The sequence below is a fragment of the Pygocentrus nattereri genome, chromosome 25 (assembly GCF_015220715.1).
Source record: "Pygocentrus nattereri isolate fPygNat1 chromosome 25, fPygNat1.pri, whole genome shotgun sequence".
NCBI lineage: Eukaryota > Metazoa > Chordata > Actinopteri > Characiformes > Serrasalmidae > Pygocentrus > Pygocentrus nattereri.
This window is the reverse complement of record NC_051235.1, coordinates 21917734-21932952: the sequence shown is the minus strand read 5'-3', so window position 1 is coordinate 21932952 and position 15219 is coordinate 21917734. Positions and strand designations below refer to the sequence as shown.

At 39.6% G+C, this 15219-nt stretch overlaps 1 protein-coding gene across 50 annotated transcripts in view; it reads left to right on the top strand.

Moving 5' to 3' along the window:
- The window catches only part of madd (MAP-kinase activating death domain), a 73848-nt gene that overhangs the window by 30712 nt on the left and 27917 nt on the right, over nucleotides 1-15219 (top strand). For 25 of the 50 annotated variants that reach the window (XM_017703611.2, XM_037534490.1, XM_037534491.1 and 22 more), the window contains exons 5-16: nucleotides 1948-2257; nucleotides 3882-4013; nucleotides 4247-4360; nucleotides 4482-4562; nucleotides 9080-9252; nucleotides 11278-11513; nucleotides 11646-11805; nucleotides 12022-12125; nucleotides 12217-12419; nucleotides 13304-13557; nucleotides 13852-13991; nucleotides 14509-14610. In XM_017703611.2, coding sequence (XP_017559100.1) covers nucleotides 1948-2257; nucleotides 3882-4013; nucleotides 4247-4360; nucleotides 4482-4562; nucleotides 9080-9252; nucleotides 11278-11513; nucleotides 11646-11805; nucleotides 12022-12125; nucleotides 12217-12419; nucleotides 13304-13557; nucleotides 13852-13991; nucleotides 14509-14610 — 2009 coding nt within the window. Of the gene's footprint in view, nucleotides 1-1947; nucleotides 2258-3881; nucleotides 4014-4246; nucleotides 4361-4481; nucleotides 4563-4752; nucleotides 4762-7814; nucleotides 7872-9079; nucleotides 9253-11277; nucleotides 11514-11645; nucleotides 11806-12021; nucleotides 12126-12216; nucleotides 12420-13303; nucleotides 13558-13851; nucleotides 13992-14508; nucleotides 14611-15219 lie in introns of all 50 variants that reach the window. The other 25 variants (XM_017703583.2, XM_037534471.1, XM_037534480.1 and 22 more) reach the window with 2 other exon arrangements.

Sequence of the window (15219 nt, the reverse complement as noted above, 5' to 3'; positions counted from 1 at the left end):
AGGTTCCTTTTGGTGTAATTATAAGAGAATATTCTAGAAATGGGTGATAGCACCAATTTTTTGTTTACTCTTTTTATTGCATAGGGTTTCATCAAGCTCTTACAAGTCTGCTTGGTGTTTTACCAACGTTGCTTTAAACAGATTAGTGGCCTAATCCTCACCTTTAGCTGCCAGATGCTACTGTTTTTGTGCTATTTCTGGCTCTCTGCCACAAACTAAATAGCTGAAAGGGCTTAGAGGGCACCAAGATCATGCACAAATGCATGTCTTACAACTTTCATAAGACCAAGTTCTAAAACCCTAGAGCTTTCAGAGGTTAAGTGTCAGATGTTTGTATTCCTTCCGTTTAAGCCTTTCCTTCCCTCAGAAATGACAGTGCCATTGTTTCACACAGTCAGCCTAACTGGCTGCACATGGCCCAGCTGTGTGAAATGGATGGTTAGAGAGAGCAGAATGTGCCCTGCAGAGAGAGAATGAAGAAGGATGAGGTGAGGATGGACAGGGTAGTCCAAGGGATGGCAGTTGTCACAAGTCATTGTGACTAATGGTCCTATTAATAGGCCTGTTTGCTGCAGTGTCATCACCTACCTAGCCTCTGGGGTGTCAACACCTGTGAATTGTGGGAAGTGTAGGCAGTGACAGGTGATGATAAAAAGATCCCTCCAGTCACCAGAATGGATGCATATGGATGCTGTGCTTATGAACATGCCGCAGTAGTTATTAAAATGAAAAATCCTCAATGCCACATAGACATTGAACAGTTGTCGGCTGATTTGTCCTACAGAAATGTATCTCTGAAGTTTACTTTGCTGTTTCATTTCAGTGTGTCCTGCTAAATGACGCAGTGTCAAAATGTACAGGGAAAAACTCTGCTGAGAGCAGGGGGATAAAAATAGCTAAGCCGGATCTGGCCAGAATGTCTGTTTCAGCCTGATAATTCCAAGAGGTGTATGTGTGTGTGTGTGTGTGCGTGCACGCGCAAAACCATGTCAGGTTGAAGTGCTGTTTGTAGCTAACTTTTATTTGGAGTGTGGCATTCCAGCATTTAGTGTGTTTTTTTTTTTTTGTCATGTTATGTAATTTTCTGCAGCACAGCTCTGTAGCCTTCAACCTCATCTGATTTGGAGAATTCATAGTTTTGTACCCTTGAGTTTTTATTCATCAGTTTTCTCTTACTTCAATAACCAGCATACATTAAGCAAACATGTCATACAACTACTGGGAACTCCCTCTAGGCAATAAAGAAATTCACTGACTGCTGCTGATGTTTATGCTATTAATACAGATGTAATTCAGCTTCCTAGCTGTATGGTTTCCTTTTGTATTAGCCAGCTAATAATGACACATTTCAAATAACCTGCCCTCAAAAATCTACTTGTGGTTTTTAAAAGTTTCTCCCACCTTCAAGATGCATCATCAGAAGGGATTTTTACTTCAATCAGTCACTCTTGAGACTACAGTGGCACAACTGTAGGAGGTGAATAGGCATATTTACAACAGATGTAGCAGTGGTTAGATTTTTTTTTTGTTGTTTATTTAGCTGTAGTGCCCCTTTAAGGTACTGAGATTTCAAGCACATTTGAACATTTCAGTGTCTTGCCATTACTGGTAGTCATTACCGGGATGGATGTTTATTTCAGTCATTAATATTTGAGTAATCCCTGTTTATCCTTTGGTTGTTTTCTTTATTTCCCTGCAGTTTTATCCCAGTAATCATATTTGGCATCAGATTATTTCATTTTAGTCATAATAACATACCAGTCATAAATCCTAAATCAACCTGTTTAATGGCATCCTTTGTTTTGTAGCAGTTTCAGATATTTATCTTCTGTATAGATCTACAAATTTTTGTTTGCGTACAGAAATGTAGTTTTTAAAGATGTATGAATATTTATATACACCTGCAACTAAGACATGTTCATATGTATGTATATGTTTACCTTCCAGGGACGCCATGTGGCGTGTTTTTACTGGCGCTCTCTCAGTGGAGGAGAAGGAAAAGGGCAGTCAGCTGCTGCAGGACCTAAGGGAGATAGAGTCATGGGTGTACAGGCTGCTGCGTTCTCCAGTGCCTGTTGCAGGTCTTCGGCGTGTGGATGTGGAGGTGCTCCCACACGAGCTACAGCCGGCACTCACCTTCGCCCTACCAGACTCCTCTCGCTTCTGCTTGGTGGACTTCCCCCTCCACCTTCCCCTGGAGTTGCTGGGAGTGGATGCCTGCCTGCAGGTGCTCAGCTGCATCCTGCTGGAGCACAAGGTATGACCAGAAAAGGGGAGGGCTGATTGGCCACACCTACTGTGTAAATGCCTTTATGCTGGCCACAATTGTGGTATAACTGCTCTCATGCTGGTCACACCTGCAGTATGACTGTCCTCATGCCCACAGCCTACAACTTTAGCACAGTGTACAATTTGGTTTGTCACTGATTTTTACTTTCATAGAATTAGTTCTGATTGATTTTATTTATTTTTTAATACAGGAGATGTGCATTGTCATGTATTGTCGTTAAAAATCATTATCAATGTCATTGTCATTGAATGTCATTAATAATTTGAGAGAGCAGGCCAAGTGTGCCATATTCCACAGTGCCGACTTGTGATCAGCTAACTGATGCTAAAATGGGGATTTCTGAGAGCACAACATCAAATGACTGGTATTGTAGCGAAACATTGTTGAGCCACTATCATGCTTACTATATTTTTGAGGTTCTTACTGGCTGTTTTTTTTTTTGGTACTGATATTACATCTTGTGGCATTAATAATAAAGATTGATTAGGAAGTTAGGGGAGTATAGTGATTGGGTGCAACAACATCACTCTATGTGCATCATAGGTCATGCTGGGATGTAGTCATATCTGTTAGAATAGCTAGTATGTTTACATACTTGATATTTACCGGATATTTGCCTCATGTGGACTTTACTCAGTGTAATTTTTGAATTTAGATCTATTTTCATGTGAATGATTACCAAAATCATAAGCTTGCATAAACCCTCAAATCCGATCAGGTAAAATAGATTTGAGAAAGAAACCGGTTAGAACATTTCTGCATGCAATTTGAATACAGATTACCTGCCTTTCACAAGGACACAGGATTAGTGACCTGAGGATAGGCAGGGACATTAGAAAGTCTGCTAAACTGAGCTGGAAATGGCCACGAACTCTCTAATCACTGGGGAGGGGTATTTCACAAAGCAGGATTTCTCTATTTAGCGAGAGATCATAAACCCTGAGTCAAGGGACATTCCTATTGGACAGTCTTCAGCTTGGGCTTTAGTGATCTGGCAAACCAAGAAACTCTGCTTTGTGAAATGTCTCTCCTTGATGTAGAATTGTGAACAGTCCTCGCCACCATTAACATGGCAAATAATAGCACATTGACTCTGTTGTGATGGCATCACATCAGCAGTATGATGTTGATGCAATGTCACGTCTGTTGAAGTTGCATTAATCGTAACTCAAATGGTAACAGTACCTCTTAAATGAATGCCTCTAATATAACTGTTCATATACTTTGTAGGAAGGCTCTTAAAGAAACGCAATAATGTTATTGAAGAATCACATGCATAAACCCATCTTAAATGTGCCATGATAACCCCAACATCTGTGACTGCATTTTAATTTGCTCATAAAGTAACCAGCGCATAAAAACAAATCAACTAGTTTAAATGTTATTTGTCTTCTGGCTCACTAGGTTTATTGTGCTAATTCTCTTACTTGTGATTTGTAAGATTAGAGGGTGAGTTTAAAATGAAACAAATGTAGACATTGTCCATCAAGTTCTTCATGTTCAACATTGAAGAGCTTTGTTTTCCTCACTGGTTGTTATTGTGTATTTAGGGTGTAGAGATTGACTTTGACATGCCTTCTGCTGTCTGTAGGTGGTACTGCAGTCTCGGGATTACAACGCTTTATCAATGAGTGTAATGGCATTCGTGGCCATGATCTACCCTCTGGAGTACATGTTCCCCGTTATCCCTCTGCTGCCAACCTGCATGGCCTCGGCTGAACAGGTATCATGTGATAAACCATCACTTGGATTGGCTTTTTAAAATGTTTTATCTATTTATTTATTTATTTTTATTTGATTGGTGTTCTTAGAAAGTCAAATAGTGAACTTTAGTTTGTTTTCCCTAGAAAGCTGATACCTTTTTAATGCATGTATGACTTTACTTTGTTAGATAATGCTCTCTACCACACTTGTTAAGCTCTATTTCTTTCTCTCCCATTTTCTTTGTCTATCTAGCTGCTACTAGCTCCCACTCCATACATCATTGGTGTGCCTGCCAGCTTCTTTCTGTATAAGTCAGACTTTAGGATGCCTGATGATGTTTGGCTGGTGGATCTTGACTGCAACAAGGTCAGTAATCTCTTGCAGCTCAGTCAATCTCAGACTGTTTTTTTTCTGGCCACTAAACCTTTTCGATGTAGGCATTCAATATAATTTAATAATTTAATTTTCAATGTGTCTGTTCACACAGGTCATTGCTCCTAGCAATGCAGAAATACTCCCACCTTTACCAGAACCAGAAGCCTCAGAGCTGAAGAAACACCTTAAACAAGTAAAGGATTTAAGCATTTCAATTTATTTTCATGAATGTGATTTACTTTTACATTGTATTGCGCCTAAAAAACATTACAGTTCTTATTTGACCCTGCCTCCCGTTTGTTGTATTGTCTGTTCAGTAACTGTACAGTATTGTTATGCAATGTAATGAATGCATATTTCTTCCTTCCTTTTGTCTGTTCTAGCTTTTGGAGGTAATGAAAAGTTCTGGTGTCCATCTGGCTCATGGACCCAGTAATAGTTTGAGTGTTCTAAAGTAACTAACCCCAGAACCCCTGCAGTAGAATCCCTATAGCAGATTAGAGTATAACCCAGGACTGATTCAGAACACAATTAAACTCACATGAATCTATTAACAAAAGCTATTAACAGTGCTTAAGATGTTGAGATGAGAGTGCATTTGGACATCTCAACATCTTGCCATTACTGGAAACATACAGGAGTATGTTTTGTTTAAGTTAATATTTGACTAATCCCTGTTTTAATATTAGTTTTTTTTTTTCTTAACCCCATGCCACCCCCACACCAATAATCATATTTGGTACCTAATTAATTAATTTTGTCCTAATGATTAGAATTTTTTTTTTTCATTCTGGAAGCCCATCCTAGAACATATCAGTTATACATCTTAATCAGAATGGAGTGTTCTGGTCATCATGGTTCTGAAACCAGTGATGCAAACTGAATCAGACCCAATATGTCTGTGTATTGTGGATTGTGATCTCCAAACCATACTCAAAATATGCTCCTCATTTTGGTGTGTGTTGGTAGGTTGGTTTGTTTGTTTGAACATGTGAAAGTGATTTTCTTGCACTGTAAGTAAGTAAGCAAAAAAATAAGTAAATAAATAACACATACCTGAAGTTAGGGCTGTCGCAATTACTTGATTAAAATCAGTTACTGTTTGAAAAAAGTCATCAATTCAGATTTATGCCCTCGATTAAATGGCTTAGTGATTAGTTTACAATTTGAATGATGATTGTAATGTCCGCAGGTTATTATAAAGCAGCGTTTAGCAATCTGAGCCAATTACCTTGCTTGTTATTTATGTGGTTTCCACTTTGCAGCTAGGCTCACTGCCTTAGTTACACTGACCAAACAAGTGACTGGTTAGTTATTAACCAGTCAAGGATACTATTTCCTTTTGTGTAAACGGTTATCTCTTAATATCACATACTATACTCTTTTAAAGAAATGGGCAGGCTCATGAATTTGTAGCTGGGGAGACTTCTTAGTTCCATAGATATGACATGGTGATTTCTTCTGGATTATAGCTATTATAACTAATTATAGATTATGATTATTATTGTAGGCAATTCATTTCAGATACCTGTTTTATTATGTGTTTTCAACATTACAGTTACAATACTTATTACAATTTCAGTGCTTATTGCAATTTTAATGCCTTTTTTCCATTCAGTCCTGAGCGGAGTGCTCTGTTGAATTCTACCCTGGGCTTGTTTTCACATTAAAGATGAGGTGCTCACCTTTAATTCTCCGATTTTATGATACAAAAAATTACTTCATTATAATAATAGCTTGATAGCTTGATTACCAGTATAGTTGATGGTGATTGCCCAAGTTCATTTTCTTGTCACTGTCAGCTATACATTTTCTTACTCAGAGTGAAGATTTTAAGAGAATATCTGGCATGTTGGATTTAGGAGGCTATTCATTGTGCACACACAGAGAGTAGTTGCCTTTCTCTGTCAAAAGTTTACCTTGTAATTATTTTAGATCTGCTTCATCTGTGCATATTGGTTATCACCTTGGTAACCACGAATGGTCTACTTATTGGCTGACAGTTCTGACTGGATGTAGCGCTGGGCAGTATATCATCTACAACCGGTACACCAGTTCCGGTGCCGCACAAAAATATTGATTTTTCATTTTAGTTGCGTTGATGGACAAAAACTTAGTTACCTGCATTGTGTGTAGTTTTCTAGGAGCTTCAGATTGTTTTAAAAGAACCATTAAAATTCATAAAAAACTAAACAAATAGCCTAAACTTAATTTCTTTGTGAAATTCTGATTGCTGGCAAGTTAATGAATACAAAACTGTGCAAGATTTCCTTTGTAACTTTAAGAGGAACCGCACAAAAAGGCTGTTTCAGGTTTGTAGGACAGACTTTTTAGCATAGAGTAGCAGCCCTCTGAAAGCATCGGTTCATTAACTTTGTTAATTCAAGTTTGGTGGGGGTTCACATGGTCTTTTGAGTTTTGAGTTCTTTGATGTGCTTTTTCAAGGCTGTGTTGGGTTGGTCTACCCCCAGTTGCTAAGCAACAGCTAGCAATAGTTAACTGACTAGCTACAACTAGCTAAACTTGTTGGTTGTTAATAATAGATAACATATCGAAACACTGAAAAACGTACTTGAAATGTCAAGCACTGTGCTGATAAAACCCCACATATGCAAGCAAGCTGTCATATCAATATGTGTAGGCAAAAAGTTCTATTCACTAGCAAAAATCGTGCTTTTGAAACTGAAAATGCTCCTTTTGTTTGTCTTGATTTAGATCTCCACCACTTCTTAATTTCAGCTATAAAGGCCCTTCTTACCTTTTGATTAGACTGGTCAGCACAAATCCGCTATCTGCACAAAACGCAGACGCACAGAAAAGGCGAAGCACCTAGTATGCAAAGCATGTCTTTACTATAGAAAACAATAAAAGATAAAGGTGCCTCAGTTCACAAAAATGCGCCTCGTCTAATTCTAGTCATGAATAACACCAAATAACATAATACTGGAAAATGCTGTGCTATTGAATTTATCAATACCACCCAGCATTACTTTCCTGTCTGTTTTGCAAGGCTTGTCCTTTTTCCACTCATACTGTTTATTTTGTGTCCTTGTGTTTGTCCTGACAACTTTTCCTTTTCTTTTTTAACTTCTTTTTGTGTAAGAAATGCGCTCTCTCTCTCTCTCTCTCTCTCTCTCTCTCTCTCTCTCTCTCTCTCTCTCTCTCTCTCTCTCTCTCTCTCTCTCTCTCTCTCTGTGTGTGTGTGTGTGTCTGTCTGTCTGTCTGTCTGTCTCTCTCTCTGTGTCTGTCTGTCTCTCTCTCTCTCGTTTTTGTCCTCTTTCTCCCTTCTTGTTCCATTTCACTCTTGTTCACTCGCTGTCTGTACTCTCCTCACCCATTTGGTCACATACCCTGCCGATCCCTTCCAGTGATTTGCTGGGGTTGGCAGTCATGTGACATTGGCTCTGTTTTTGTTTTTGTTTTGTTTTGTATCTGTGTTTCTCAGTGTCTGGTTAGGTTGACTGTGATCACCCAAAAGCAGATCTTCGCCTCCGACTCCAAGGTTCCTCTACCTCTACTCCTGGAACGTGCCATGCTTCCTACCTGCACGCAGTCCAAATGCCTTCCTCTGTCTTCTCTTCATGCATACACAATCCAGCATACATCACAAATAACTAAATGAACACTTTAGCACAGATGCACACTGCCTCTCTTCTGTACTGATGCTGCACATCTGCAAACATATTTCCACACAATACTGTACAAAAGTCACAAAAGTCAAGTTTCCAGTCAAACAGCCATTAAGTACAAGTTGAGAATTTTTCAGATAATTCTGGGGAGGTAATATATAGGTAGGGGAAAGGTCAAGGGAAAATACATGAAAAAATAGGATTTATATCCAAAACTTGGGTTCAAAAGACTATAAAAAGATTTTGGTGTAATATTTAGTTCTACAAATAATTGGAGTTTCTGTGTAATTTTCAGTATGTTTTCTGCATTTTTTTTTCATGCTGGCACAGAAAAATCAAAAACATAATGGCTTAATGGTGTTTTGACTGGAAATTAATATACATATGACAGGTGCAGTACCATACATAGGCATACACTTGCACACAATTAAAACTCATTCATCTGCAGTGCTTTTCTTCTTGTATCTTTTAAAGTGAGATGTGTAATCCTCTGCTACTTGCATCACTCATTTGGCTTGAGCATGTCTGGATGTCCCTACACTCACTTTACACAGCGCTCACATTGCCGTGGTTATAACCCTAAATAGGCAGATTGTAAATCAAGTGGTGTGTATGGCTTGGCAGTGTGGCCGGCCGGACTGTTGCGAGCACATACGGATTTGCTGGAATGCCAGCTGTGTCAGTGAGGTGTTGAGCGAGCGATGCTGGTATTCTCAGAGTGCTTTGTAAATTGCTCTGCGTGATGAACCCGCCCCTCTTCTAACATTTTTGACTTTTCAACCCACTAATTCAGCAGCTCATTTCAGGCAGTAGCTGTAAGTTGGACTCAGGTTACATGTAAGTGTGCTTACATGTAGTATACAGCATGAAATTACCTTCAGGATTGGTAGTTGGATGAGGAGTTCTCACAGTTCTGATACAACATACAGTGCCATGTATGACACATTGCCTGAAGTGAGAGTGCTATTTTTCTTACCCCTTTGCCCTTCTAGCCCTGTAACCTTGGATTTTACCAAATGTCCTTTCTGTTCACTTTGTTCTTTTTTTTTCTTTATCTTTTTCTATCTCTGCCTCATCATAGGCTCTAGCAAGTATGAGTTTGAACACTCAACCTATTCTAAACCTAGAGAAGTTCCAGGAGGGCCAGGAGCTGCCCCTGCTGCCCCCAGGACGGGATAAGTCCTCACCCTCCTCCACAGAGTTTAACCCCCTCATCTATGGAAATGATGTTGACTCGGTGGATGTGGCCACAAGGTCAAAGTTCTCTCACAGTTGTTATTCAAGTATAACAATAATATAATAATAATAAATTACATTTACACACGTGGACGAAATTGTTGGTACCCCTCGATTAATGAAAGAAAAACCCACAATAGTAACAAAAATAACTTTAATTTGACAAAAGTAATAATAAATACAAATTCTATGAAAATGAACAAATGAAAGTCAGATATTGCTTTTCAAACATGCTTCAACAGAATTATTTAAAAAAATAAACTCATGAAACAGGCCCTGACAGAAATGATGGTACCCCTGAAAAATGTGACCAAACGGACACATTAAATCAAGGTGTGTTCACTAATTAGCATCACAGGTGTCTACAATCTTGTAATCAGTCAATGGGCCTATATATATGGCTACAGGTAGTCACTGTACTGTTTGGTGACAAGGTGTGTACCACACTCAGTATGGACCAGAGGAAGCAAAGGAAAGAGTTGTCTCAGGACATTAGAAAGAAAATTATAGACAAGCATGTTAAAGGTATTAAGACCATCTCCAAGCAGCTTGATGTTCCTGTGACTACAGTTGCATATATTATTCAGAAATTTAAGATCCATGGGACTGTAGCCAACCTCCCTGGACGTGGACGCAGGAGCAAAATTGATGACAAATCAAAAAGACGCATAATACAAATGGTAACAAAAGAGCCAAGAACAACTTCTAAAGAGATTAAAGGTGAACTTCAAGCTCAAGGAACATCAGTGTCAGATCGTACCATCCGTCGATGTTTGAGCCAAAGTGGACTTAATGGGAGACGACTAAGGAGGACACCATTGTTGAAAACAAAACATAAAAAAGCCAGACTGGAATTTGCCAAACTACATGTTGACAAGCCACAAAGCTTCTGGGAGAATGTCCTATGGACAGATGAGACAAAAATGGAACTTTTTGGCAAGGCACATCAGCTCTATGTTCATAGACGGGAAAATGAAGCATATCAAGAAAAGAACACTGTCCCTACTGTGAAACATGGAGGAGGCTCTGTTATGTTCTGGGGCTGCTTTGCTGCATCTGGCACAGGGTGTCTTGAATCTGTGCAGGGTACAATGAAATCTCAAGACTATCAAGGAATTCTAGAGAGAAATGTGCTGCCTAGTGTCAGAAAGCTTGGTCTCAGTCGCAGGTCATGGGTCTTGCAACAGGATAATGACCCAAAACACACATCTAAAAACACCCAAGAATGGCTAAGAGGAAAACACAGGACTATTCTGAAGTGGCCTTCTATGAGCCCTGACCTAAATCCTATTGAGCATCTTTGGAAGGAGCTGAAACATGCCGTCTGGAAAGGGCACCCTTCAAACCTGAGACAACTGGAGCAGTTTGCTCATGAGGAGTGGGCCAAAATACCTGCTGAGAGGTGCAGAAGTCTCACTGACAGATACAGGAATTGTTTGATTGCAGTGATTGCCTCAAAAGGTTGTGCAACAAAATATTAAATTAAGGGTACCATCATTTCTGTCCAGGCCTATTTCATGAGTTTATTTTTTTAAATAATTCTGTTCAAGCATGGTTGAAAAGCAATATCTGACTTTCATTTGTTCATTTTCATAGAATTTTTATTTATTATTACTTTTGTCAAATTAAAGTTATTTTTGTTACTATTGTGGGTTTTTCTTTCATTAATCGAGGGGTACCAACAATTTTGTCCACGTGTGTATATAGCGCCTTTCACAAACCCAAGGTCACTTGACCTTGTATGAAATCTGTTACACCTGTGTATTTGTTTAGAATTAGAATAATAATGTGTTGTATTTGATATTATTTATTTTAAAGGGCTCATATAATGAACAATTGATTTTTTAAAATAAAGGAGTTCGATGTAGTATGTAAATAATGTTAAAGTTTCAAAATGTATCCTTCCCTCCCCAGTCCAAAGAGTCAATATATGGGCAATAAGCTGCAAAAAGAGCCTATTTTGAATTCATTATTTCAATGATGTTCATTCACATTGAAGTTAACCTTTTGAAAGTAACCTTTATTACTTTTTTTTTTATACAGAGTAGCAATGGTGAGGTTCTTCAACTCTCCAAACGTGCTACAGGGTTTCCAGATGCACACTCGCACGCTGCGGCTCTTCCCACGTCCTGTGGTTGCCTTTCAGGCCACTTCATTCATGGCCTCTCGGCCAAGACGCACTGGCTTTGCTGAGAAGCTCTCCCACACGCAAGCTGTGGAGTATTATGGAGAATGGGCCCTTAACCCCACTAACCTGGCCTTCCAGAGGATCCATAACAGTAAGAGGACACCCATCCCTTAACCCATGTATTTCAAATACACCAGCATAGCTATATATCTTCTAGTATTCTTTACAGGTGTAAATACTGCAAGTGTTTACATGTTTGCATGTTGTTGTTTTTGTATTCCAGATGTTTATGACCCCTCCCTAATAGGCGATAAGCCTAAGTGGTATGCTCACCAGTTGCAGCCAGTTTTTTATCGTGTTTACGATGGAAACTCCCAGCTTGCAGAAGCCATGAGTGGACCACTGGAGGATGAGGCTAATGACTCAGACCCTACAGATGACAGGTAGGCAAGACACACACTCATTCTGATATGGTTCTAAGACTCTTTCCTTTTTTCTTTTTTTCTGATACTAAAGAATGAAAAATAATAAATTATGTTTTAACTGAAAGATAAGTCAATGTATTGTATCAATGTTATTTTAGCTTTTACTGGTAAGGGTCATGTATTACAGCTGAGATGCATGTTTATTAATGTACATCTGTTTGTGTGTTATTATAGTGGCAGTGACAGTGAGGCATATGACGACTCTAGCTCTTCCTACTCCTCACTCGGAGATTTTGTGAATGAGATGATCAAAGGGGACATACAGGGCGACACACCAAGTTAGCCATCCTCTTTCTTTGTTTTCTTTCTTCTTCTGTGTTTTGTTTCCCTCCAATTAGAAATCTTTCTCTCCCTCATGGTGTCTTGTAGATGTGGATCCCTTGACCCATGCAGCTCTTGAAGATGCTAATGAGGTGGCGATCCATGACTTTCAGGAGTATAAGGAGGAGAGTGGGGAGCGAGGGCCTGAAACAGAGGGTGCTATTGAGGCAACAGACAGCCAACCCCTTCGCTCCAGCTCCAGCACCACAGCCAGCTCCAGCCCTAGTACTGTCATCCAGGGAGTGAATCATGTTAGTACTGCTCTCTTTATTTTTGTGGATTATATAGTTTCAGTTTAATGCCATTAGATTTAGGTAATGTGTCAGTGAGGCAGTTGTTTCTTCTGTTGTGTGACAAACCAGATGAAATGTCCCTGTAATGCACATACAATTCTGTGTTATATTTTGTGTTACTGACAAATTGTTTTATAAGTAGGTTTAAAAATTTTAGTAAGGGGCATTTGGTTAAGACTGCAGTTGTTCTGTTCAGATGGATGATTGTTTCCCTGTGATTTATTGATCAAGTTTGTTGAATGGAAAGATAAACTCAAACTGGAATGATAAGTCCATTTAAAATGATGATTCATATCAATAATTGAGTGACTAATGTTTTTATTTATTATTACCTGTTTGGATTCCCCGGCTGGGCGACCAGGGTCCTCTCTGTGTGGAGTTTGCATGTTCTCCCCGTGTCTGCGTGGGTTTCCTCCGGGTTCTCCGGTTTCCTCCCACAGTCCAAAGACATGCCGTCAGGCCAATTGGACATGCTAAATTGCCCCTAGGTGTGAGTGTGAGTGACTGTCTGTGTCTGTCTGTCTGCCCTGTGATGGACTGGCGACCTGTCCAGGGTGTATCCTGCCTTTCGCCCGAAGACTGCTGGGATAGGCTCCAGCACCCCCCCCGCGACCCTGACGGAGAAGCGGTTTAGAAAATGGATGGATGGATGGAGGATTACCTGTTTGGTTATTGAATTGGCAGTTTAACCTATTTACTCATTAGTTATCTGTTGAATAAACATTTAATTGTGAAGAAGCAGTCAAAAGTTTGATATTTGGAAATGGTTTTGTGGAATCACCATCACTCTATTTTCCATTAATTAATTCTTTCATTCATATATTCATTCATTTATCAAATAGGAGCAGGCAGAGCCTGTTGAGTTGGAGGCATCAGCTAGTGCAGCACTGCAGAACTCTGTCCCTGGATTGGGTGCCCCACCATTCACAAGAGCCGCCCCAGAGCCAGCCCCTGTTGACCTAGCCAATAAGAAGCAGGAGTACGATAACCCCTATTTTGAGCCCCAGTATGGCTTCCCTGCAGAAGAGGAGGCTGACAGTGAGGAACAAGAGGAGAGTTACACACCACGCTTCAATCAGAACATGAATGGAAACAAGTATGTCTGTCACTCACACACTCATTCACAGACCACACAGTTGTATGCAAAAGATTGGGCGTCCTGCTCAAATTATGCGTTTTGTTGATTTTCTAAGTGAAAATAAGTACAGATCCTCCACAGAATAGGCACTCCAACCTGTGTGCTTAAATCATCAAACACTTGATTGAAATGGTCCGCTACGTAGTTTTTACGTAATTACATATTTATTTATTCTTTTTTTTTTCTTTGTATAATTTTATGTATTTAGCCACAGACATAGTCTGATCTCACACACGTCTGTGTTTTGTGTAGGCCGTCTCGCCCATTGAGGCCCAGTAGCCTGAAACTACCGGGCGAGTCTGATGGAGAGGGAGACTCTAAGAACAGTTCACCCAACTCTACCATCTCCAACAACAGCGGTGATGGCTTTGCAGGACTTATGTCTTTTGCCAGTGAGTGGACTGTTCACATGCTATTCACAGAATTGTAATTATTAACTTAACTCTCGTTTCTTTCTTTCTTTCTTTCTTTCTTTCTTTCTTTTTCTTTCTTTTTCTTTCTTTCTTTCTATTTCTCTCTTTCTTTCTCTCTTTCTTTCTTTCTTTCTTTCTTTCTTTCTATTTCTCTCTTTCTTTCTTTCTCTTTCTCTCTTTCTTTCTTTCTCTTTCTTTTTTTTCTTTCTCTCTCTCTTTCTTTCTTTCTTTCTCGCTTTCTTTCTCTCTGTTAGCCTCACTTTTTTTCTTTTTTGGGGGGGGGCTTGTTTTTGTTCTAAGCTTCTTTTATGAACTTGATTTGACAAGTTGTTGTGAATATTCTGTGAATTATGTAATTTCTGCTAGCATTCTGCACCGCTCTGCCCTGCTGCTTCATTTTATTATTGTCTTTAAACAATTGAGCCCACATAGTGTTGTCTTTAAAGAAAAGTGCCCACACATGCTGCTGAGTTGAAAATGTGAATTATGTGTGTAGGTAACTTGTATAAGAACCATGGCACCAGCTTCAGTCTGTCCAGTCTGGCTCTCCCTAATAAAGCTGCTAGAGAGAAGAACACCCCTTTTCCCAGCCTTAAAGGTATAGTAAAGTTTCTGTGTGCCAGAAGGCCCTGCTACCTTCCTGCTGTCCCTTCCCTCTGCCCTCTCATCCATACAGCTGCCCATCTTTCACCATCTATCACATCCTGCCATTCTTCCACTTCTGTCTGTCTGTCAGTCCAGTTGGTCAGTTCTTTGTAGCCTACCTTTCTTTCTGTCTCTCTTTCCCTCTCTCTCTCTCTCTCTCTCTCTCTCTCTCTCTCTTTCCCCCTCTCTCTCTCTCTCTCTCTCTCTCTCTCTCTCTCTCTCTCTCTCTCTCTCTCGCTCTATCTCTCGCTCTATCTCTCGCTCACCCTCTCTCTCCCTCCCTTTTTTCTATCAATCAGCTTCACTCTTTTTTTTTTTTTTTAAATAAAACTTTAGCTCTCTGCCTATCTAACACCACTTTTGTCACTCTGAACTTAGATACTCCAAGATTACCAAAAGTAACCAAGTGCAGTTTAAGATACAAGTAAATATAAATATCTATTTATGTAATATGTGAATGTGTAATAAATGAAGTGGTAAAAGAAGGAGCTGTGGTTGAATAGGACCCTTACATATGCCTGGAAGTAGAATTGTCTTATTACTGATAAAGACCCCCTTACTC